This window comes from Haemorhous mexicanus, chromosome 1 (genome assembly GCF_027477595.1).
Source record: "Haemorhous mexicanus isolate bHaeMex1 chromosome 1, bHaeMex1.pri, whole genome shotgun sequence".
Lineage (NCBI taxonomy): Eukaryota > Metazoa > Chordata > Aves > Passeriformes > Fringillidae > Haemorhous > Haemorhous mexicanus.
Window position 1 is genome coordinate 45870795 of NC_082341.1, and position 23256 is coordinate 45894050.

The following is a 23256-nucleotide window of genomic DNA, read 5'->3' on the forward strand; positions in this document are numbered from 1 at the left end:
ATCTGTCAGCACCAACTTGCTGTGTAAAATGCTTTTGTTTGCTCAGAGCAGGTATAATAAGTGAAAGGAAAGAATTACACAAAGCCAAGAATTCGTTCTGGGTTTTTTTCCTTTTGTTTTTTTGAAGTAGTGACCTATATGTGAGCTGCATGGGCTGCACATGTCTCTGGAGGAATTTCAGTTCTCCAAGAGGGCTTTTGAAGTGCTGATTTGATTTATGTGGTCTGTCAAGGAGGACATAGAGAGTCTCAGGTATCACGCAGGTCTTTTGCTTGGGGAAGAAAAAGCTGAAGTTGCTCAGAGAGCAACTGGTTGCTTTCTAGAGAAACTGGTTCCCAGGAGAGAGAGTGGTTCCCATGCGGCAGAGAAAGGCTCCCATGTCCCTGGGAGGTGTCGCTGGAAGCCAGCTTAGGATGTATTTAGGTTTTGGTGTATTATTACCAGAGAACATTCAGGAGTGAAGTGCCCAAATCCCACTGATTTCCCATAGAATTCCTTTGGGCGCATCAGCCTTCATCTCCTCTTGGTGACAGAAGATTAAATAGGAGTGATCAGGGGAGTTGCAAATCCTTTGGTAGCACCACCCAAATGTTTAGGGTTAGATGAAGCGACACCATCCCAAAGACTGAAGGTGCCTGATGAGTTTTCAGGTGAGACAGATGCACAACCAAATCAAGCATCTGCCTGCACTGCCTGGGAGTGACTTGTTAAAGGAGGGGCCTGGCTGAAGTGTGCTGGGGTCTTCAGGGAGGTTTGACTATTTGTTTTAACATGCAGTGCTTTGGTCTGCAGGCACAGATGGGTGCTTCTACAGGTGAAACATATAGCATCACATTTTTACCAGTGCTTTTTTCATACAGCTAGATGGGAATCTCCATCTGATGAGGATTATCTACACTCTTACCAAGAGCTTTTTATAAAACCATTTTTATGAATGGTTTTTGTGTTATTAATATTTGTTAAGTGTTGTATCCTGGCTTCCTTGTTATTTACAGCAGAGCTTATAAGCTGTGGGTGATTTAGGAGGGCCCTGGGCATCTTGTTTTGCTGTTAAAAGCTGGGATGCTTCCCAGCAGTCAGGCAGAGAATATATCCTAGTGCAGTCTGCAGATTTTTTTTTTTCCCTTGTCATAAGCAGAGCAGTAGGTGAGTCGCTGAGCCCTGTGGAGACCTGGGAGCCCAGCACCTTTGAATGGGTATGAGCAGCTCAAAGGCCAGCAGTGCTCTTGGGAAAAGCAGTGCACAGTGAAATTAGTGTTTCACCACTGCTGGAACCACAATTTAACTTTGGGGCTGTACTCACCCAGGCACTCTACTGAACCCTGCTGATGCTGGGGCACCAGGACACTTCGTGTGCAGCAAAGGTATTCTCAGGGCTGACAAGAGGAGAATTTCTGATTAAAATGAAAATTCCTCTGAGTCTTTTTTCTCTGTGGGTGATGATGACAGTGCCATTTCCACTGGGAATGAGCAGAGGCATCCTTTACTGCCTTCTCCTGGGAGAGTACCAAAGCTGAAAGGAAACACCTTCCTGCAGCAGAGAGGAGGGGGAGGCAGGGAGAGACAGGTCCTGGTGGAAGAAGGAAAGCTAGAAGGATCATGGCACTTGGAGTAGTGGGTGTGTACAGATTGCAAAGCTTATCTCGCTGCAAGAAACCAAGCAAATAAGTATTGGCCTGGAATATGGCTCTTCAAGATTACAGCAGTATGTGCTTCTCCTCCCTTCCTCTTGGGAGCTCAGCTGGGTTTGCAAGCTGAGGAAAAATCTACTGAAAGCAAAGAAAAAGCAAAGAGTTGAGGCAGAGGAGCAATCAGTGTTTCAGCCAGAATACAATAAGAGTGGGACTGAAAGAAATAAGGAGCCTCATTCATGTGGCATGGGAGTTATCATAATCTCTGATGTCACTATAAGGTACTTAAAATGTCACTGACGTGAGTTTGATGGCATTTTCGTCCTTCACTGGCAGTGTGTACGTGAAGGTCTGCAGCAAGGTCAGGGATCAAGAATGTGGCATGAAAAAGGGAACAGAAAACTTGTGTTTACCAACTCTGTGGTTCTCTGGGCAGGGAGTACCTGTCCATCTTTGTACAGACAACTCAGTCACTCCGTGATGAATAGAACCAATCTCCCAGGTTTTCCAGGGACTCAGTCTCACCTGGGCCTCCAAATCTCCTTGAAATCACCTCTCCAGCAAGAGTTACTGCTCAGTAGTGAATAAACAGCATAGCAAGGCATGCAATGTTTATAATTTAGAGTTTGATGTAGGAATTACTTGGTTAAAGGTGAGCCATGGGAAGCTGGGTGGGTTCAAGTTCCAGAGAAATTTCTCAAGTAAAACCAGGAGAACTGAGCCTCACATTGTATATGACAGGGTGAAGGCTTTTCTCAGCAGACAGTCTTTGAAACACATGTGTGCAAGTGGAGGGCTTGGTTCTCCTGGGGTAGATGGGTGGGTTGGAGACATGGCAGCTGCATCTGCACAGGGTCCTCCCTGTCAGAGTGAGTGTCAAGCAGAATTCTGATGGGGAGGATCCTTGTCAAGGTACAACTTCTGCCAAGAGGCATCAGGATCTACTATGTGCATGTGTGGATAGATGGGAATTATGTTACCGGAGGTGCAAAGTCTCAAAGTCTCTGTGGGGAGTGGTTCTTCTAAGTTCATCTGGGGGTTCTTCAGCATAAATCCAGCCTCCTGTAAATAGGGGGCAAAAACCAGTTACATCTGATGGAGAAGAGTCAATCTGATGGTGGAAATGTGGCTTGCACAGAGTATGTGGAAGGAGTAGGACAGACTTGCTGTTTCTGGGTTAGCCAGATAAACAGACCCACACCACCGGAATCATCCTGCCCCTGCATTCCTCTTACCTGGGACCAAATTGGCATGGCAAAGAAATCTCACCACTGAAGCACTGTCACATTTGGCCATTCAAAGTGAAGTGACAATGTTAGTAAGCCCAGCCAGGAGCGTATGTAGGAAAGCTTGGCTGTGCTGTGTGTTGCTGAGAAGAGAGGTGAAGGTAGAGGTGAAGGCTGCTGAAAAGAAGAGGGATGCTGTTGGAAGAACTGTGGTCTTGGTCTGTAGATTGATGTTGTCTGAAATGTGGAAATAAGTCTTAGTCCCAGAAAACGCTGCTGTTCAGCATGGCTTGTGTCGAATTTTTAGTGAGTGGGATACAGTTAGTAACTAAACTCCTTCTGGTGAGTGTGAAATAGCAACACTTGGAAGAAAAAAATGTCTCCAGGGGCTTTGAGTTGGGTGGTGAATGGAAATGCACTTGTTGAATTTTGAGGGTGGGAGTGACATTTGAGCACCGGGTTCTCTTTCATTTCTCACAGCCCTTGAGGTCTGCGTCCAACCTCTAGGATCATGTGAGCCAAGGCTGTTCCTGGTGAGAGCCCTCCTGGTCTGCAGTGCTGAGATGGAGTGTGGCAAGTGCTGGGAAGTGGCTTACAGGGCATGTTTTCTGTCCCAGCTCTGTTCCAAAGGTCCCTTTGTTCAGACTCTCAGCTGCAGCGCTGGCCGTTGCTTGCTGCGTGATGCGAAAGGGAACAGAGATTTCTTTGTTGTCCAGGGACGGCTGCCCTGACGGCAGAAATTGAACCGAAATCAGCAATTTCCATCCCTTTTCCTTCCCAAATCTGGCTGCCATTCTGCCTGTGCGCTCAGGCATGAATTTATGGTGCTGTGCATGTGTGGTTTGTCATTCTGGTGGTAAAAGGGAAACCTGTCGTTTCTTCTTAATAACGTTGTCTAAGGTTAAAAATCGTAATTTCAGAGGGGATGTCTCCTGGGATTGGTGCTTGCATAAATGCTTGTAAGGAGCTACAAAAGTTACTGAGCGCAGGAATCGGGAATCTTGCTGAACTGTGGCTGCTGCTTCACACTGAGGACAGAAGTTTTTGCTAAAAGCCACTCTATGCCAAGAAAATTACCCAGAACTGCTGACTAGTGTCAGTGGCATGTGGGGCTGGAGTGATGCTGCTGACATTTTAACACCAGCAGCAAGCACAGTCAGCACTGTTTCGGGAAATAGCCGTCAGAGCTGGCATGGAGCAGGGCGTGGAGCCCATTCTGCAGCAGGATGGGGATGGAGGTGGCCCCGTTTGTGCTGGCTTTGCACACGTGCTGCCGAGCTCAGCGACTGTCTGCCATCTGTAGCTGCTTTTTCCTTGCTTTTTCCTTGCTTAACCTAAGCCAAAGGATCAGGATCATTGTGACAGCAGGGAGTGAATGGGGTAAAAAAAAAGTAGAAAGGAAAAATAAAAAAAAAATCACTTTCCCCCTGCCCCCCCTCTTTCAGGCTGGGTGTGCTGAGTGTCAGAGATGAAGGTTCAAGTATGTTGGTTAAAATACTTCAGAATATTATATCTGGAAAGAGCAAAGACTTATTTAGAGAGTAATTTCACTTGCTACTGAGATGTAATAGGCTTTCAAGTAAGATTTAGCAGATACCTGTAAGAATGTAAACTAGATTCACATGTGCCATAATGCCATTTTTCAATTGTCAGCCTTGGCACAGGATATGTATGAATATTTTTAGCATGTCTGGTTATGACATAGTTGAGTAATTTAGCACATTACTGTTTTTACAAAAAACATTGTCAATGTATTTTAAAAGCCCTTTCACTCCATTACTTTATTTTCCATTTTTAGGGGCATAAATATCCAAAAAAGTGGGTGAAAGGGTTAATCAGGGGGTGGAATGGAGTATGGACTGAAAGGAAGGTGGAAGGGTGGTTGGGAAGTTTGAGGAGTGGAAGGGTTTTTTTTTGGTACAGATGCGAGAGCCTTGACAGCTCCTGCAGGATCTGTCCTGTTGGGAAGCCAGAGGGGCAGTGCCTGTGCTGTGAAGTGTGATGGGATAGAAAGGAGATGGCAGAGGCAATTTCTGCCCTCCGTAGGGTTTGCCTTAGCCTACTTAATAGTGGCTTATGCCTGCCAGCATCTTTACTGGGCATTGTGCCTGCACTCAGCTGCTGTGCCTTCTGCCTCCTGCTTCTTCTTGCTGCTCATCCACAGTCAGTGTCACCCGGCTGCTTTATGGAAATGAGGAAATCGGAGCATGCTGGTGAGATTTTCTGGAGCAGCCATTCATTGGCAGGTAGAAGGGGAAAATGCAGTACTTGCAGTGCAATAAATACGTTGGCTCTGTGGAAAGCCTGGTGGGTGTCATGGAAAATTGGCAGGTTTTCTGCTTTCTAAACTTTCTGCTTGGCGTTGCTGTACTCAAGAGAGAATTTTGAGTCGTTAGTTCTTGTGTCAGATCATTGCACAGAAATTCAGGCTGCTGCTGAATATGTGCATTCCTGGGAGAGCACATCCATTTGAAAAGCCAATTTTTTCTTATCTTTGCCTCGACTTTTTTTTTTTTATCTTTTTTCTAATGCCTATACAATTTATCTTTCTTTAAGTGTTTCTTTCAATAAATGAGATAAACCTGCTCAGTTCAAAAAGAACCAGAAAGTTTTGCACGCTTGGTGCCAGCCTGTGTGCTGGGATGGGCCCACAGCCAAGTGAGCATTTCAGTTCGTGTAGGATTTGGACAAAACAGAGTAAGTAATTATTCTTTGCAGCCTTCTCGCAGGTTTGTGTCAGTGTGGACTCTGGCTCTGAGTGCAGTGGGGCTTGGCGCAGCACTAGGACTTTCAGCGTGCTGGTTGAATGCACACAGGCAGCTGCAGCATAGAGAGCCAGGTCTGCTCTGCAAAAACCTGGGAAAATCAAGTATCTGCTTTTCAGCAGCCATGTGTGTGCTACTGCAAAGGACTCCTGAGTGGTTTTATCCCTGTAGTGTGGAAACTAACCGCCAGGGCTATTGGCTGCAGAAAGAAATTGTTACTCACCCTGGCAGTGCAAGCCTGGTGCTGCCAGAATTGAGTTACTTTTCAGCACTGTTGTAAGCACAATGGACTTCTTCCTAACTTTCTCCAGACTTTTTCAATTACTCTGGAGCTTGCAATGCCCCAAAAGAACTGAAATTTTGTTTACTGTCCTTAGCATAACTAAGGATCTCCAGCAAGATGATGCCATTCCTCCTCCTGGATCAGTAGGAGTGATGTGTGACTCACAGTCCCACGGATTTTAAGAGACAGGATTAATAGGTCTGGGTCATGGTGCAAGGTGAAGTCACATCAGAGTCACTACAGACCAGAGACAGAAACACTGTTTTTCCTTCACACTGCCCCTTTATTAATCCTTTTGCCTAAACAGAGATACAAGTTTCTCAGTTAGAGGTAGTTAAAGGGTGGTGCTGCTTTAAAAACAGCCTGTCACTGTGCCTGGGTAATGCTTGAAGTAAGTAAAACTGGCTTGATGTCCCATTTCCTTGTTAAGAGAGGTAGGTGTCAGGTAGTCTAGCTCTGTTTTGTTGAGGAATCATTAGGGCCTTCAGCGGGCACAACTAGGGTCTGGAATGGATGATTTAAAGGAGGTAAGTGAAGAGCTGTGTTTTCCTCACATCAGTTGTGACCAACAAACCTATCTTATACAATAATTGCCAGAAACTATTGTCTATGAAGAGCTCTGAGCATCACTTACTGATGATACTCACTGCTTTTGTGAGGGTCCTTAAGCAGGTTTGATGTATATAAAGGTTGTCAGGAAGGATGGGAGGAGGAAGGAGATGTCACTGTACCTGGATGGGACTGTTGTTGTGCAGTGTATTTTTTTGCAAAAGTCTTTCACTGTGGAGGTTTGATGACTGTCATGACTCCTTTTAACAGCACATCTCAGAGCATGTGACCATGCTGTCACCTACGTGTTGTGGCTTCAGTGAACCACATGGTCCTAAGCTGTTCAGCCACCATGACGAGCTAAATGTGTTGTCTCCCAGCCAGTGTCCCCAGCCACCCTATTGGGTCCCACTTATGACCTCTCTTCTCTCCCCCAGGTACCTGCGTGAAGTGCAGCAAGGGCGTTTATGGAGCAAACCAAGCTTGCCAAGCCATGGGCAACCTCTATCATGACAGCTGCTTCACCTGTGGAGCCTGCAGTGAGTATCCCTGGCTTAGTCTGATCCTGGTGCCAGGCCCTGAAGCAAACTCTTTAGGCTTAACATTTCTGTGGTGTAAAGGGAGTAGAAAAGAAAGCAGTTATTAAACTATCTCCCAGCTGTATTCTTCTGCAGCTCTATGACTTGGTGGTGGTGCTGCTGCTTGCTTTTTGTTTTTGAATGGATTGTTGCAAGGCATGTAGAAATGATATTTTGGTTTGTGCCAGGCTTCTGCCTTCTGGTATGGGGGATGGTTGTTTTCATTCCTCTGCCTCTCTGTTATAGCCACATTTTCTTACAAGAGTATTTTTTCAAAGTGGCAGTGATTATGCCTTAGCTGGCATGTTTTTTTGTCTCAGCAGGCTTTACTTTTCAGATGGAGCTGCTGCGGGGTAAATCCATCCACTGGCAGCGTTTTCGCTGCGTGCATTATCTTTTACTTGCTGAAATCATTTTGCACCTCTGAAATACCTCCAGTTAAAGCATGTAAGTGCATGAATGTCCCAGGTTACACATTTTGCTTGCTCTTTCTGCAAGGAAATGCAGCCATGCCCTGAGATAAGGGGCATGTCTCTGCCAGCTTGGTTTATGATTTTTCCAGGGAGGGAACTGATTACTCTGCAGAGGTATCGGGCTGGAAGCAGTGATGATGAGCCCTATGAAATCACCACAAGAAGCAGAGTTAATAGTTCAGCTGGCCCTGCTGAGCTCCCTGTGGGTCACCTTGTCAGACCCACATCTGGAGTTTGCTGGGGTGTACAGCAATGTATAGATCCTCCTGAGCAGCTTTTCCAGGAGGTCTGTGATGGAGCTGGAATGAAGAACTGGCCACTTGATTTTAAACCGTGGCTGTTTGTGAGACAGTGGTTTTTCTGTTTTGTTGTGTTTAACTCCAGCAGTAGTAGCATATTTTTAGAAGTGTAGCTGTATATGTCGTGGCAGAAAAAATAATAATCTTCTGCTGCTTTTGTATATATGAGTTTGGTTTTCCCAGATGAGACTGAGGGTTTTTCCTCCTGAGTTGTATTTAGAGTTATAAACTCATCAGGACTGCATGTGTTTTATTTGGAACTGTAAAGTTGGAATAAATATAGAAAGATGCGTATGCTTTTTAATAATAGCTGAGCCTTGAACTATGCCCATTTCCCAGCTGTCCTACACCAGCTGCCCTGCCTCACCTATGTTTTTAGTAGAGTATTTCACTATCGTCTGACCGAAAATAGGAAAACTGAAAAGAGAGTGGTTTTTGCATGTAGTGGCAGTTTCCTAGAGGCTCAGAAGTCAGCTGCTCACTCTTCTGTCCTTTCTTATACATTAATTTGAAATTAGTTTATCTTCTCCCATGGAGAGGTTTCCTGGCTGCAGCCAAGGCTTTGCTTCAGTTACCTCTCACCCTCTAGGGCGAGGCAGTCTCTGAACTGCCCTTGCACCCAAAGCTTCTGTTAAAAATAATCCAGCAGCAGGTTTGAGCTGTCTTAAATTTCTAAAATTACTACCATGCAACTGGTGCTTTAGAAAGAAACACTTTTGATCCTCCTTTTAAAATGAATTTTACAATCTTTATTTGGAGACCAGTGCTAGAAAAGTAGTTGTGGTTGTGGAGGTATCCGTGGTTACATCTGTTTGTTTGTCTGTGTTTGGTTAAAAATTAACTTAATCCTATTTCTAATGAGGTGGGTTGGTGAGGGTTGAAAGAATAGCTATTTGCTGCTTATTTTAAAAGTCAACCCTTTCCAAACATTCCCAGTGCAAGATGAAAAGGTGTGGATGTCAGGTGAGACTTAGAAGGATGGAAAGAAGCCAAGTTTAGCAAAATGAAGCCCATTTTCTCTCTTACCCAGGCTGTAACTGAGAAATGTGCTTAGTTGATGTGCTGGGGCAAAGGGTTTCAAACTGAAAGTAAAATTTAAAAACAAGGCTAGTGAAAATTATGGGGAGGCGGAGAAAGAAAGGGGTGTGGGAGCAATAATGATATTTCCCTCCATAGAAAAGACTGTATTCAAAACAAGATAGAAAAAGAGAATGCAAGTCATGGGCATATAAGTGAGAGTCTAATTCAGCTTGTTATATTTAGGAGAGTAGTCATGAAAGATGAAGTCCTTCCTATTGTGGCAGTGGCCATACTGAAATGGAAACTGAGGCAGTGGCAGCTGGCAGGGTGGCATAGATGGCATGGATGAATGGAGGGGAAGGTGTGTGGTGGCATGGGATTCCCAGCACTACAAAGAGAGTGGTGCAAGAGGGAGGCCCCCACAGTAGAGGGTGTTTTCCCTCATGTGCACAAACCTCTACCAGCAGCAAGGTTTGCAAGAAACCCTTCAGTGCAGGGGGTGGTTTCCTGCACTGCCCCTGCTTGCTTGCTCTGGGGCTTTGTGGCCTTACCTGCTCTGGCCTGACTTTCTGCTTCATCAAACCTCTGCATTGTGGCTGCCTGGGGAGGTACAGGACGTCCTGCCCTGCACTCAGGGAGGAAACCTACTCGAGAGGAATCCCACCTTTTGTAGCCCAAAGTAATCTCCCAGCCCAACAGACCATCAGTTGCTGTGAGGACGAAGGGCACACACTCTGTCATTCATTCAGAGAGGACACACGCCCCTTTGCAGGCTTTCTGTCACCTGTGTCACTGCAGGAAATGTGATGAGGCCATTTTTGTCTGCCAGAAAAATAAATACTTATTTGGTGTTGTCTTTCTAGTTGCAAAGCACATCTTGAGCAACCTGTGTAGAAACTCTGGTTTCTAGTTGAAAAGTAAGTAGTGCTTTTAAGGTCAAGTGGAGTTCATCTTGGACACCATCCAGTACAAACTTGACTTTGAGAAGTCAAGGTTGCTCCTGATTTCAATCCTAAAATTTCTTCTCTGGTGGAACACTGAATATCCCCCACTGCAATAAATAAAATATACAAAATTACCTATTAAGGTAAAGCATATTGTCCTCCAGATATTTATAACCACTGTCCCGCTGTTTTCATTTGAGAAAGGATTTCTAATTTTGCTCCTAGCTGGATTTGTGTACAAATGTGCATTGGTTTTCCCAACACAGAAAATCAAGAGGGTCTAAGAAGCAAGGGGTCAGGTGGGGGTTGATACCCCATATAGTGCCAAATTTCCTTCACCCTCAGCTTCCCAATACACATATGTTCAGAGATAAATGATAGAGCAGTTTGTTGAACAGGGCTATGCATACACTACAGGGTTCAGTTGGCAAGAAAAAAATGTACTGTCTTATCTGAGCCAGTGGCATGTAATGCAGAAAATTTGGCTTAGAGGTCAAAACAACAGATTCAGAATTATTACTTTGGCATAAATGTCTCGTTTATCTTCTTGTTTGTTACAGGGCAGAGGTACAAACAAGGCAGTCTTTTGCAGAGAGGGAGAGGAAAAATACTTGAGGCTCTTTCTGCAAGATTAGTAATAAATGATATTTGCTTTACAGGAGGGCTGTGAAAGTAGGTTAAAAAAAAAAAGCTTCCAAATGCCTTGAACTGTTTCCTGCAATCTCAAGGTGTCTGTTTCTGCCTTGGGGTTTGGGGGTTTTTTTGCAGCTTGTTGGACAAAAAGTTGTGGCTATCAAATGGTTTGTTACACATTAACCATTTAAATTAAATCACTAATTTATACCTCCTCAGAAGTATAAAAAATATGTGTCTCCAGATGTTGATATTTACAATTTAGGCAGTAAAGAGACCTTATAAATGATACAGTTTTAGCTAGGCTGTATCACTCTAACCTTCTGTGTTAAGTTTTAGTATTTTCTCTTGGATTCAGCCAGGCTTATATCCAAATGCCACAGGTTGCCTGGAAAACAGACCTTTTTGCTCTGCTGGAAGTGTAGTTCAGAGCAGAAGAGTCTTGCACTTGAACCTCTTGCTCCTCAAGAGGAAATCTGAAAGCTAAAAAAGTGCAAGGGAAATGTTGTAGATGGCTGGGAAGGAAATCAGTAGGCAAGGAAGGAAGTCAGAAAGAAAGAACTGATTGCAAGGTGATTTGAAGGAGTGTTTGATGTTGAACTACAACACGAAGGCCAAAGTGAGGACCAGATTTTGACTCCTTACTGCAAAATGTTGGAAGCGTTGCATAGATTACAGAAAATCGTTGCATAGATTACAGAAAAAAAGGTTGGAAGCCCTTACTCGATTACAGAATTCAGTCTTTGACATGTCTACATCACTTCATTACTTGATTTTTCTTTTCTATTTTTGCAAGCTCAGATTAATATTGTTGTCAGTGCAGGGGTTGATAGGCTGCTGTTCCAGTGACAGACTTTGAAATCACACGAGCTGGCTGCCTCTTGCCCCCCTCTGACTGTATATATTTTATATTTAATATTTCACAACATAGTTACGTTTAGAGGTATCAAGGGTCATTTACTAAACTAGGTAGCTAAGCTATCAAAGCAGTGTTTTCTGCAAGCATAACCCTCTGCTTCGGCTAATTAGTCTTCCTGCAGTGGTTATGAAACGTGGCTGCTTAGAGCAATGCAGCTCTTGGTGTCTTTGGGCTAATTATATGGAATAAACATGTCCTGTATTGGTATGTAACTCCTAGAAAAAGAAGGCCATGTTTTTTATTGGCACAGTTAAATAACTTTACAAGCAGAAAGTCCCCTTTTTCTGCCCATGTCACTTAATCCCAGACAGCAGGACAGTAAGCCTTGCCAAGTGGATTTCTCCACGGCCACGTGTATGTGTATGGTTATCTTCAGTTGCAGAAACTGCCATCTCTTCTAGTGGAGGCAGAACTTGGTGCCTGTAATTGGATTAAAACCCACCACACCAATTAACTCGCTTGAGAAATGTGCAAATCTTCAGAGTGGAGAATGCAAAGCATTGCCAGTGATCTACCCTCAGCATCTCTTCAGTAAAATTATCATGCCAGAGTCTGCATGGTAAACAATATAATTTTTTAGCAAAAATCATATCAGAAAATATTCAGGTGTGCTTGGATTTACAGTTTAGGGGACAGGCAATTCATCAGTACATTTTCCTGCTTCAGTCTAAATGGCTGTTATGTTCTTGCTGACTTTTTGACTTCAGTCTCAGCTCACTGGTGAAAACTCCTGTAGTTTGTCACAAGAAGTGATTGCTATGGATGAGAAAAGCCAGGGTAGCTTATACAGTAAGGTGAAAGTACTTGTTTCTCTCCTGGCCAGATTTCAGGGCAGTAGTGATATGAGGCCTGAACTGGAGGGGCTTTGGCATGGATCAGGTGTCCTCAGTAGATATCCTTGATGGAAAGGTGCAGGTGTTCAGCTCCACAAGGGGATGGATGCAGTCAGGGATTTACCAGTGTAATAGTGGTTTCAGTCAATTGCATGTATTTTAGTTCTGGCTGAAAGTCTGAAGTCATTAGGACAATGTGAGGAGGAAAAAAAGGTTTAAATCTTTTGTGGAATAAATTGCTAGTCCTTCTAGTCTTTCTATTTTATAATGTCATCTTCAAAGTACTGTTTTCTGTAAAGAACAGGCATAGGATTAATTTGTGCTGTAAAGGTTTTAGTGGGTTTTTTAACAATGTTTTAATGATACTGTGACTAATTTTCTGAGTGGTGTCTCAGTAAGTAATGAGGCCCTTTCCATAACCAGAGAAATTTAAAAATTACTTTCTCATGTCGTTTCAGCATGCAGTTAATTCACCGAGGTCACAGAGATTGCCTCCCCCTCCTTCCTCCTTTGAGGCTCTGTGTTTCAATGAGTCACTGGGTGACAGGGTGGGAGGCCAGCTCTTGACAGCCACCTGGTTTTGGTGCATTTTGGGGAGCTGGGCAGCCATCTCCAGAGTGATGCAGAGTGGCTGAGCACTGGGATGAAAACCAGTTCCTGAGCAGGGACTGTCTGGATCAAAAGCACTGCTTTGTCCCAGGGTGACTCTATTTTACCTCTGAATTTTGATACTTCTAGGGGTTTCCCTAAAATTAAGAACTGATGAGTATCTTCTTGCAGTGGTTTGCCTGATGGCAAAGGAGAGGTGTTGCTCAGTTGTGTGGGGTGCTGTGGTTTTGCAGTGTTTCTGTCTGGGGATCCATTTCCGCCCTCACCTGTGGTTCTGTTGCCATTAGAGGCAGCTGACCTTTCTTATGTGCGCATGTTTTTAGCTTTCAGGCATCAGATCGTTTCCTGAGAGTTTTGAGGAATAAAGCAACACTTTTTTAACAGAAAAAAACTGTCAAGTCTTTTGCTTGAGTTTGTTTGGGTTTTTTCCTACTGCCTCAAATGTATGGTGAGAGCACAGAGCATACAACTGTGTAGTTGAAAGAGACGTGGTAATAGAGTTACTGTGTCATGTCATAGTTTCTTCTTCCAGATATCCTATCGTCCTGCCTATGGTTTCAGCGAGACTTTGGTCTGTCCTGGGATATCTGCCATTTGCCTGATTAGGAGGATGTATAGCCATTGAAGTGACCCTTTCATGCAGGCTCATTTCTAGAGCAGATTGGAAGTATTGATGCTTCTGTGTCAGCCCGTGTGCTGCATCCAGCTTTAATGGTGGCCAAGAGAAATGGGACAGATGTCAGAAATTAAGCAGAGCTGCCTGATTCCTGACCTTGTCTGCTGCACATGGTAGGACACCATACTGCCTTTCAGCAGAGTGTCCATGGAGGACTCCCAAAACACACATTCTGGCTGAATTGAATATGCCATCAGTAATCAAATATCCAAATTTATTTTACAGCTGTGGTACTTGAAAAAGCACTGGTTTTTGTAATGGCAGAGGCCCAGGGCTGTCAGTGTAGAAGGGACCCAGGAGAAGCTGCCAGTCAGCAGTGATTTTTGCCCATCTGCTGTGCAGATACCACAGGGAGTTCCGTGGTGCTTAGATGAGTGGTAAGTGAAGCCTGCACACTGCCTCTCCAGCAATGCTGCATCCTGGTTGCGTATCTCCATAGAGCCCTGGGATCCAGACATGGCCCTGTTCCATTGTATGCATTGACAAGACAATTCTTGTCTTTGAACATGGGTTTGTGACCCCATTGTTTTTAATAAATAATGGAAAAGCAACTTCAAAAGAGAAAGTTAAGTCCAAATCCCCAGCAAGCAAATGATGCATCTCCCAGGATCCTTCTTGCCAGGGACATTTCAAGTCCCTGGTTAAACTCTCTGCGTGGTCTTCAAAAGGAGAGAGCCATCATTTGAGAAAACAGTGGACAAAAGCACTGGCATCCTGGGAGTGCAGCCTGATGGTATGCCTATTATCAGCTGCTAAGCAAAGTGTGTTTATTTTATCACAAAGGTACTAGTGACTAAGCTTGAAATATTTTTAAATTGGTGCTGACATGACCTCAAGGTCATCCTGAAGGTCCCACAGCTAAACAGACTAGACAGACATGTGAGGGATGAGCAATACATAAAAGCTCAGGGCTCAAACTTGCTGTCTAAAGAGGAACAAGATACCTTGTAAAAAAAGTAAAGACAGTAAAGTTGAAATGCCAGAGAATTTTATTGTCTGTATCTTTTCAGGTGTGAGATTAGCTAAATTCAGGGTGAAGTGAAAGTGAAATACCGTCAGGAGCCAGCAGCATAAGACATGTATTAGAACAATTGATCCTGAAAGCAGCAAACCACACCTTAAATATTCCTGGCTTTGTCAAAGGATATTTCATCATGATACGTGTTGAAAATAGGCAGTTATCAATATGTGATTCCTTATATGCCATTTAACTTCTCAGTCTTTCCTTTTAGTGAAAGTAAAACAGCATCTCCATGCTCAAATGAAACCTGTGCCAGCCTTTGCAGGCACAGTCAGAAGCATCACTTTTGAGAGAGACTGGTTTAGTTCAAGGCACTATCCCATGGCAGGGAGCTCAGTGCAGGGACAGAAGTCACTACCACCCTCTGCACTGTGGGGCAGTCCCAGTGCTGTTCCTTTTACTGGTGTGGCTGCAGCAAGGACATCCATTTCCCAGCTCTACCAGGACAGTCCCCAGTGCAGCCTCAGAAGTGAGCTTTTCCTGCATCTTGCCTTCCCAATTGTATGATGAGAAAGTGCTTCCTCATCTCAAAGAGACACTGGGAGAAGTCCATCCCAGAAGTGTGCAGGGAGAAGTTGAGAGCAGCAGAGAAGAAATGGGCTGTGGTTGCATGAACCACTCCCACAGTGGCTGCAGGAGCACCTGGTTACTCATGGTTTTTGCTAATTTCCTAAAGAAAGTCCTGGAGAACTAAAAATAGTTAAAATGCTTACCTCTTCCCTAACAAAAGTAATTAAATCATCCCTGTCCTGCCTCAAAGTGCTCTCGGTGTCAGCAACTCTTCAGGGACTCACGTAATGCCAATGGCCAAGTTATAAATCCTTTACAAAGAGTTTATCCCTCTGCTGAATGAGCTTGCAGCAGAAGCCCAGACATAGCATGCTGGCTGTGGCACCTTCACTGAAGGTCTGTTGCCATCAATCTTAACCTGCTAATGTCACCGTGTTAAAAATACACTGGGTGCAGAATGGCTGGTAAATGCTTTTTTTTGTCACCATGGAAGAATGGCATTGTGGCAGTGATCCAAACCTCATCCCTTCTGTTGGAATGTCTGCTGCTCATGCACCAGGCCTTCATCCAAAGAAGTGTTTCTCGTTGCATGGTCCCATGTGTATGTTTTTCCTCACCACTGTCAGCTTGTCTTTTAGGAGACACATTGCATGCAGGTGGAAAGTCACTTGGGCACCTGCCCGTTGCACTGAACTGAAGCCCTTGCTACCATGTAATTTAAAACCAAAGTTAAATGGTTTTGTTTGTTTTTCATTTTTGGGAGTGCCAAATCCCAGTGTTTCATTTCAATCAGTGGAAGATTTTCAAGAGTACTTCTTGCTGCATTAGGTTTGTTGTTAACTTGCTTAGGACTATCCTTGACAAAGGTGATGCAAATCTCAGGTATTCCCATGCCTCTCCTGTCCCTCCTCAGAAACTGTGATTCTAGAGCTGCTGGTGAGTATGCCAGGCTTACCTGGCAGGCAGACACACAGGTGGGGTTATCATGCAAATACACACACTGGGTTATAAGTCACAAAGATTCTATGTCCCAGATTAGATGCTTTCTAATTTGAACTCTGGGTCCTGTTTTGGTTTCAGCAACCTTGGCAACATAGGGTAGATGAGAAAAATCAGTGGGACACTTTCAGGATTGCCAGGTTTTCTTCCATGCCCTGTCCAATGTCTGCATTGATGCAAGGATGGGCTGGTGCCCTGGGTCATCTCTTACCTTCAGGTTATGTGGTTGTCCCTAGGAGGGATTTGAAGTGAATGGGGGACAGTGACTTTGATGGGGCCATGTGCTTTTGGCTCCTACACTGGTCCAGTAAACACAGAGCTGAGCAATGCCCACAGTTTTACCCCAAAGTTCCTGCACATACAAACCGGGGCTTATTCCTTGAGAAAACACTCTGCCCTGTCCTCCACCTGCCCCGCTGCCTGAGACATGCACTGGGCACTAAGGGCTACTGATGAAATGCTGGCCTGGCTCAATTCACTGGCAAAACTTTGGAGCTTCCCTGGACCATCTCCATTTTGGTAGGTGCTTCACCGGGACAGTTCCCAGTGCAGCTTGGGGAAATGAGCTTTTCCTGTATCTTGCCTTCCCAATTGTATGATGAAAAAGTGCTTCTTCACCTCGAAGAGATGCTGGGAGCAGTCCTTCCCAAAAGTGGGCAGGGAGAAGCTGAGAGCTGCAGAGGAAGAAATTGGCAGCAGGAGTTGTTTCCCAGCCTGAGGGTGCCCTCTGGCGTATGCAGAAGACTGTAACACTTGTTTCTTGAAAACCCACTTGTTTCTTGGGTTTACTTGGCTTCCTCCTTTCCCTAAAGCCTTGCAGCCAGCATGGTTCTTCACTGAAGGCTGCCAGGTAGGTGCATACCCAGTCCAGTCCCATGTGATGTTCACATCTATACACCCCGCAGCTGACAATCACTTTTTTAATTATACTGGCCACATTCAGCATGTCAAGCAGGAGGCTTCTGGGCCCTAGTGTCTCAGACCCAATTTCCTTCCAGCAGTGCCTCGGAGGTGTCCAAAACCAGCCTGCAGCAGGTCCTACTCCAGCTGTGCCCAGGCAGTGCTGCTCCCCCTGCCTTGGGCTCTGTCTCCTGGCACATGCTTGGGGCTCCAGTGCAGAACCATTCCAGTGCCAGGCTTGCCTTTCAAATCCTGGACTCAGTAGGGAAACCAGGCTGCAAAGAGGTAGGAGCAGCTTTTTATAAACAAACAAAACCTAGCCCTTTTTTCTTGGGAGAAGTTTAGGAGTGGTGGCAGTGTGAGAAAACATTGCCATGACCGCATGGAACTGAAAACAGACAGTGAATGGGAGGCATAAACATAAAAGCTGAAGTAAATACAAATCCTCTCCATATGTAGAGTCCTTTGTCAGAAAAACTTTATCATCTTGTCTTGATTATGACGTTTGGATTTTTTTTTTAATAGTTTCAAAGCTTTTTGTTGGCAGCTGCAGTAACAAATGTGCTGGTAGGTAGCAGAGAAGCTTGTTGAGTGCTCTGGTGTTGCACTCTGCTGTGGCAGAGTGAGTGCTCGAGTATTGCAGTGCCTTGTCTGGCAGCTGCTGCTCATAGCAAAACAGTAAGGTCGTGACATTTTGAGGAATTAAGTCAAGTGTAGGTCACTCTCTGTATGCCCTTTCTTCTTTCCTCCTTGCTCCTTTCCTTGGGTGTTTTCCAGTATGAGTCAGTGCATCCTCCCTCACTCTTCCCAAGGTTACAACACATGGTAATCTGCCAGCAGGTGGTCCAGGCTTGCAAAGCTCCTAGTTCCTACCCAAAGGTGGGATTTTTGTCCAGATTCACCAACTGGCATTTATCAGCAACCACCAGTGGAAGAGAGTTTGGCAGGCTGGAGTCTGGGAAGACCCATGCTGGGGTTAGGTGCTCTTTTCCAGCTGTGTGACATCTGTCCTTGGATGTCTTCATTGTTGTTTGCTTCTCAGTAGCCAGGTTTTGATCACATTTTCTCCTTACTCTCTTCTGATCTTTTTCTTATCCCTGTGTTTTTTTCCTAAGGTCGAAAGCTGAGAGGAAAAGCCTTTTATTTTGTCAATGGAAAGGTGTTCTGTGAAGAAGACTTCCTGGTAAGCACCCATTTAACTCTTGTGATGAGACGTCTCAGTGTTGCCAGCAGACTCACAGCCTTCCTGCCTGTCAGCATTGCCTGTATTTCACACACTCCTGCTCCAGAATCCTGCCTGGCCCTTCTACTCCAACATTTTCCCAGGGCCAGCCCCAGCCATGGTGGCTGCCCACATGTGATGCTGGAGGTAGTTGAGTGAGAGGCCCTGTTTTTGTGGTACAGACCCCTAGCTGAAGCCATAACCTGTTGTGATGGCTCCTTCAAAGCATTATCTCCTTGGCCATGCTGAGAAGGCAGGAGTGAAATTACCAGCTACAGAGGAATGAATGGGTGAATTTCCTTTTTCACCTAATGGGTATCTTAATGGATATCTTTCTGTTGCCCGCAATCAATTTTGTGTGAGTGTACCTAAAGCAATCTTACAGTCCTCTCCTTGGCTGGTGCAGATAAAACTCCATACACCCTTCTGCCCCTGAGTCCTGGTAGATGAAGCCTTCCTTGAGACTTGAAAAAATTATATTTGCTTACTTATTGGTGAATCCTAGTGATTTCTGTCAGAGAGAGGTAAGGTCATCTTATTTGTTCTCCTCAGCATATTCTACATAGGATGAAAATAAAAGGATTAAATGCACCTAAAATATTTCATTTTCCAAGTTTGCATTTCCTTCATTCAGACAGATGATGTGCTGTGCCCAAGGTGCATGTCATGGACATGACAGACAGTCCATTATCAATAGATCCCAGGAAAAACAGCAAGAAAGTTGTAGTGGGCCAGACTTGATTGCTATCCTACCAGGGAGCTGGAACAATACCACTGACCTTATAGAACCTTCAACAGAATTATAACCATATAACCAAAGAAAAATTTGGCTTTCCAGGCCTATATATACAGATACTGCAAGATAAGTATGTGATAAGCACAAGTAGGTTCTTGTCTTGTAGATTCATGTGGTCAAATAAGCATGCAAATAAGTCCTACTAGTAACTGCCTTATTTGCATGTGCATTTATGGTATTTATTTTTATACTTCAAATTAAAGTTAAATTTTGGACTTGAAAGTTACAGGAACTTGTACTCTTTCTAAACCTGGGCATTCAGAAACACATCCACACCTTTATATAATGAAAAAAGCATTGAAAATTTAGTTTTTCTGTCTAAGGAGCACAGAAAAAGGACCAATAACAAATATGCAAATAACACTCCACAGTACACTGTTGTTTATGCTTGAGTGGCCTTGTGAAATTTTAAGGGAATTCTTTTCTGTCCTTGCAGTATTCTGGTTTCCAGCAGTCGGCTGACAGGTGTTTCATTTGTGGTCATTTGATAATGGACATGGTAAGTGATAATTGCTTTAGGAGAAAAAACTCCCACAGTTTTTTCAAGAATGCATCAAAATCAAAATATATTCATACCCAATGCTGTCTGTTATCATTTGGTAGTTTGCCTAGTGTGAGACTGCTATCAGAAGGAAAATCCACTGAGCCTTTTGTTGATTTTTTCAAGGAAGTGAATCTGGCACCCTAGTGTATGTCATGCAGAGACACTGCTCTGCTTGTTTTCAGTGGGTGTTGAAAAGCAGAGCCTCCCGGTCTTTCATCCCTTTTTTGGACTTCTCTAGACAGTGTATTTGTAATCCTGTTGATGCTTCCTGCTCAGCAGTGTTGTGGCTCTGCAGTGCTCCCTTGCTGTGAGGCACCAGTGCAGCTCTCTCAGCCTCTCTTTCCTACAGTCAAGCTGTGGCTTCCCATGTGTATTCTGCATTAAGTCACTTTCTCGTTGTTTTTTGTGGGTACTGATACTCTGGGGAGCAGGTTTGACCCAGGGTGTGTTATCCAGACCTCAGTTTAGATGTGTGAAGCAGGATTAGCCTGCAGCAGGTACCATCCATTCCAGATGTGCATGGGGTGGGGAACACTCAGGGGGTCAGCATTTACTTATAGAAGTTCAGAGGGAGACTAGTATGGCTGGTGGTGTAAGACTACAGCTGAGGCAAAGAAATTAGGAATTTCTGGTTCACAGCATGCATCCCAACATTTTCTAATGCTTATCATTAATTATCTTTGTTTGCCTGCTTACACTGGAAAGCATTACAATTGGAAGCTGTTTCCTACTCAGAAGTCTGATCCCTCTACTGACGGACCATGGTATTCCAGGTAGTGAATTGCAGCTGTTGAGTTCAACACAGTCTGTGCTGTGTTTCCATAGTCTGTGCTAATTAGAAAGCCAGGCGAGCGAGTACAAAGCCCTGCAACATGTAAGGAATTATGAAAACCTAGCAATAATACTAGTTGCAACTTCTCATGGAGAATATAAAAGTGTATTTCCTTTGTTCGGTTGGTACATCTTGCCTTGTGATCTTGCTAAGTATTCTCTACTTGTTGACTTCTGAAATTATTTTCTTTCCTTTAAATTCTGTCACTTCTATCCTTTGTCATGCTAAACAGCTTGACTGAGTCTCTAAATTGTTTTCATACCCATGGTAATAATTAATATCTCTAGAGCCAGGTGCTATATGTTGATTCCAGCTGCCCTTTCGATCCTTGTTAACTGATTTTTCAGATGAGACAGGGGAAAAAAGACACAGCCCTGCTGATGAGTGTGCAGCATTATCTGATGTAAAACTGTATGTTTACTATTTTCATCTTTATTTGCTCTTCATGTGCATTTTTCCTTTCTCTTGCTCTGTTGCAGATCCTGCAAGCTCTAGGGAAATCATATCATCCGGGCTGCTTCCGATGCGTCATCTGCAATGAGTGTCTGGACGGTGTGCCATTCACCGTAGACTCTGAAAACAAAATCTACTGTGTCAGGGATTACCACAAGTAAGGGCAAAATAAACAGCAGTGATGTTCCAAGCAGCAAGCCTCTAATTTAGCTTATCAGCTAGTTAAGAGTGCAGATTAGTAAAATGGAGACAGGGTTAGAAGTTTTGAGGATGAGGGTAGATCCCAGAAATTCCTCCTCTCTCCTCTTATCCAGCTGTTGACTCTTGTGTAAATCTGATAAAGCCAAATAACCTCTGGGCTTCAGAGCTTCTCTGCCCCTTCTGCAATGCTGAGAGAGTGAGAAATAGTGCTCCTGAGGTGTTCAGTGATGTACAAAATTAGTCTGCTTTAATGTAGTCTGTGAATGCCTGTGGAAATCAATGTGATTTACTTTTTAAGTATTTGAAGGGCTGAATTTGACTTTTAAAGAACTGCCACTGAATCTGCAAAGCAAAACTTTTAGCCAGTTCTTAATTAAACAACTGATAAATCCACTTTAAAAATCACTTCTTATTTAGACAGTAAAATAAAATGGCTCTGCTCTTGGCTGGTACTTATGGTATTAGAGCTGCACACATTTTGTGTGTCCTTCTGGCTTGCTTTGGTCCTTGCTCCATTTTCTGAGCAGGGAGAGTACTAAGTGTTGCTCAGGCAGCCCTTGGAACTCTTCTGTGTTTTGCCAAGACTAGAGTTGTTACAATCCTGTTGCCAAGCTTAGTGCCCTTGTATGCCATCATTCTTCAGAAATAATTAATATTTCCTTGCAATTTAATTTAATTAATTATTGTGTTATAAGGCCTTAAGAAGCTGTGCAGTAATGTGGCATTTTCTCAGAAGTTTTCTGCCCAGAGGCTGCCACTTTTTTTAATGTATTTTTCTGGGGACACTCCTGCTCAGTTTCTCCTCATTTTCTTTTCTTAATCTCTCAGTAGCAGCCAAGAATTTTATAGGGAAATTTTGTATTTTTTCGGGCACTAAGTGTAAAATATAAAGTCTCTTTTTGCCTGATTGAGCAATGTGTGCCAAGCATTACTTAAAATAAATGCTAAAATGAATTTATGATCTCAGGATGCAGAGCTTCCCTGTAGATAAGTAATTTACAGCTGCAACTTTTCATGTTATCACTGAGAACATACAGACTTCTCTTTTTATCTTGATCCATAACTTGCCTTCAATTTCTCGTTGCTCTTCCAGAGTTTTAGCTCCAAAGTGTGCAGCGTGTGGACTTCCCATTCTGCCCTCCGAGGTGAGAGCCTTTTATTCCATATCCCCTTGGGGGAGGAGTGTCAGGCCTCGATCTCTTTCACACTTGACCATGTGTCAAAACAAATGTGCTTGTGGATGGGGAGAGATGGTCGCTTCCTCCGGAGCACAACTCTTTGGTCTAAGCTCATGTACTGTTCTTGAGATGTGACCCTTCTTTTGTTCACTGATGAAGCTTACTCCTGCTCTGCCAGGCTGCTTATTTCATCTCCTGCAGGATTATGCTGCTGCTAGTTTTATGTTCAGGAGAATTTTCCTTTGTGTCAATAGATGCTGGTGGTACTCATGAATGTCCTCTGTGTGACCACTCTGGGACTAACACATTTTAATACTTGGAGATGAATCTTGGGCAAAACTAATTTGCAATGCTGAAAAATGTGATCTATTGAAATAACCAGGTCACTAATTTGTGATTTGTGATAGATGTTACTGTTAAACAGAGAATATTTTTGCACTTCTGATAATCACATTTTAGAGGATATCTGCAGTCAGTCAATGATGAAGCTTTACTGTAAAATTAACTGCAAGTGGCAGGATTTATTTGTGCTCTCCAACCAGCTGCCCAAATGCATTTCCTCAACATTCATTTTATTGCATGAAGCAATCTACAGAGTGCATGTGTCTGATCCTGCTGTAATCCTTTGTAATTTCTGCTTTGCTCAAATGCTCACAGGGGTCTGATGAGACCATTCGGGTTGTGTCCATGGACAAGGATTACCATGTGGAATGTTATCACTGTGAGGTAGGTCAGCAGCTTTCTCAGGGAGTGGGCACTTAATAGTCATAACTGCTCTTATTTTTAGGATGGAAATAAATCTCCTGCCTTACATCAGCAGTAGCTGAGCAATTCAAACCTTGCAGTGTGAGACCCTTTCTGTCAGTGACTGAGAAGTTTCCAGATTGAGGACAGAAGTTTTTGCAGCAATGCATTTCAGTTCTAATTTTATTTGCTATCTGTAAAGTTACGGGCACCAAATTAATTATTGCTTTTCAAACTTGGCAGTTTATTTGTTAATGCAGGAAACATAGTGACTTAGTGAGGTCTATTGCTGCCTTCCAGAAGCCTCGAGCTCCAGATCACATCAGTGTATCTGATTTCCAAGTCAGATTGTTGAAAAATGCTAAGGTGATGACTGATCCTGTGGGGTGTAAGTTACCTTCACTCTCATGGGAAATGA

At 43.8% G+C, this 23256-nt stretch overlaps 1 protein-coding gene across 2 annotated transcripts in view; it reads left to right on the plus strand.

Moving 5' to 3' along the window:
* The window catches only part of LIMD1 (LIM domain containing 1), a 32845-nt gene that overhangs the window by 3797 nt on the left and 5792 nt on the right, over positions 1–23256 (plus strand). Inside the window, exons 2-7 of one of the 2 annotated variants that reach the window (XR_009486775.1) lie at positions 6892–6993; positions 17984–18051; positions 19323–19385; positions 20136–20203; positions 20742–20872; positions 22010–22061. Coding sequence is in view for 1 of the 2 variants with exons in the window: in XM_059848305.1 (XP_059704288.1) it covers positions 6892–6993; positions 17984–18051; positions 19323–19385; positions 20742–20872; positions 22010–22061; positions 22752–22820 (485 nt within the window). In the remaining variant the exon portion in view is untranslated. Of the gene's footprint in view, positions 1–6891; positions 6994–17983; positions 18052–19322; positions 19386–20135; positions 20204–20741; positions 20873–22009; positions 22062–22751; positions 22821–23256 lie in introns of those variants that run through there. The other variant, XM_059848305.1, reaches the window with a different exon arrangement.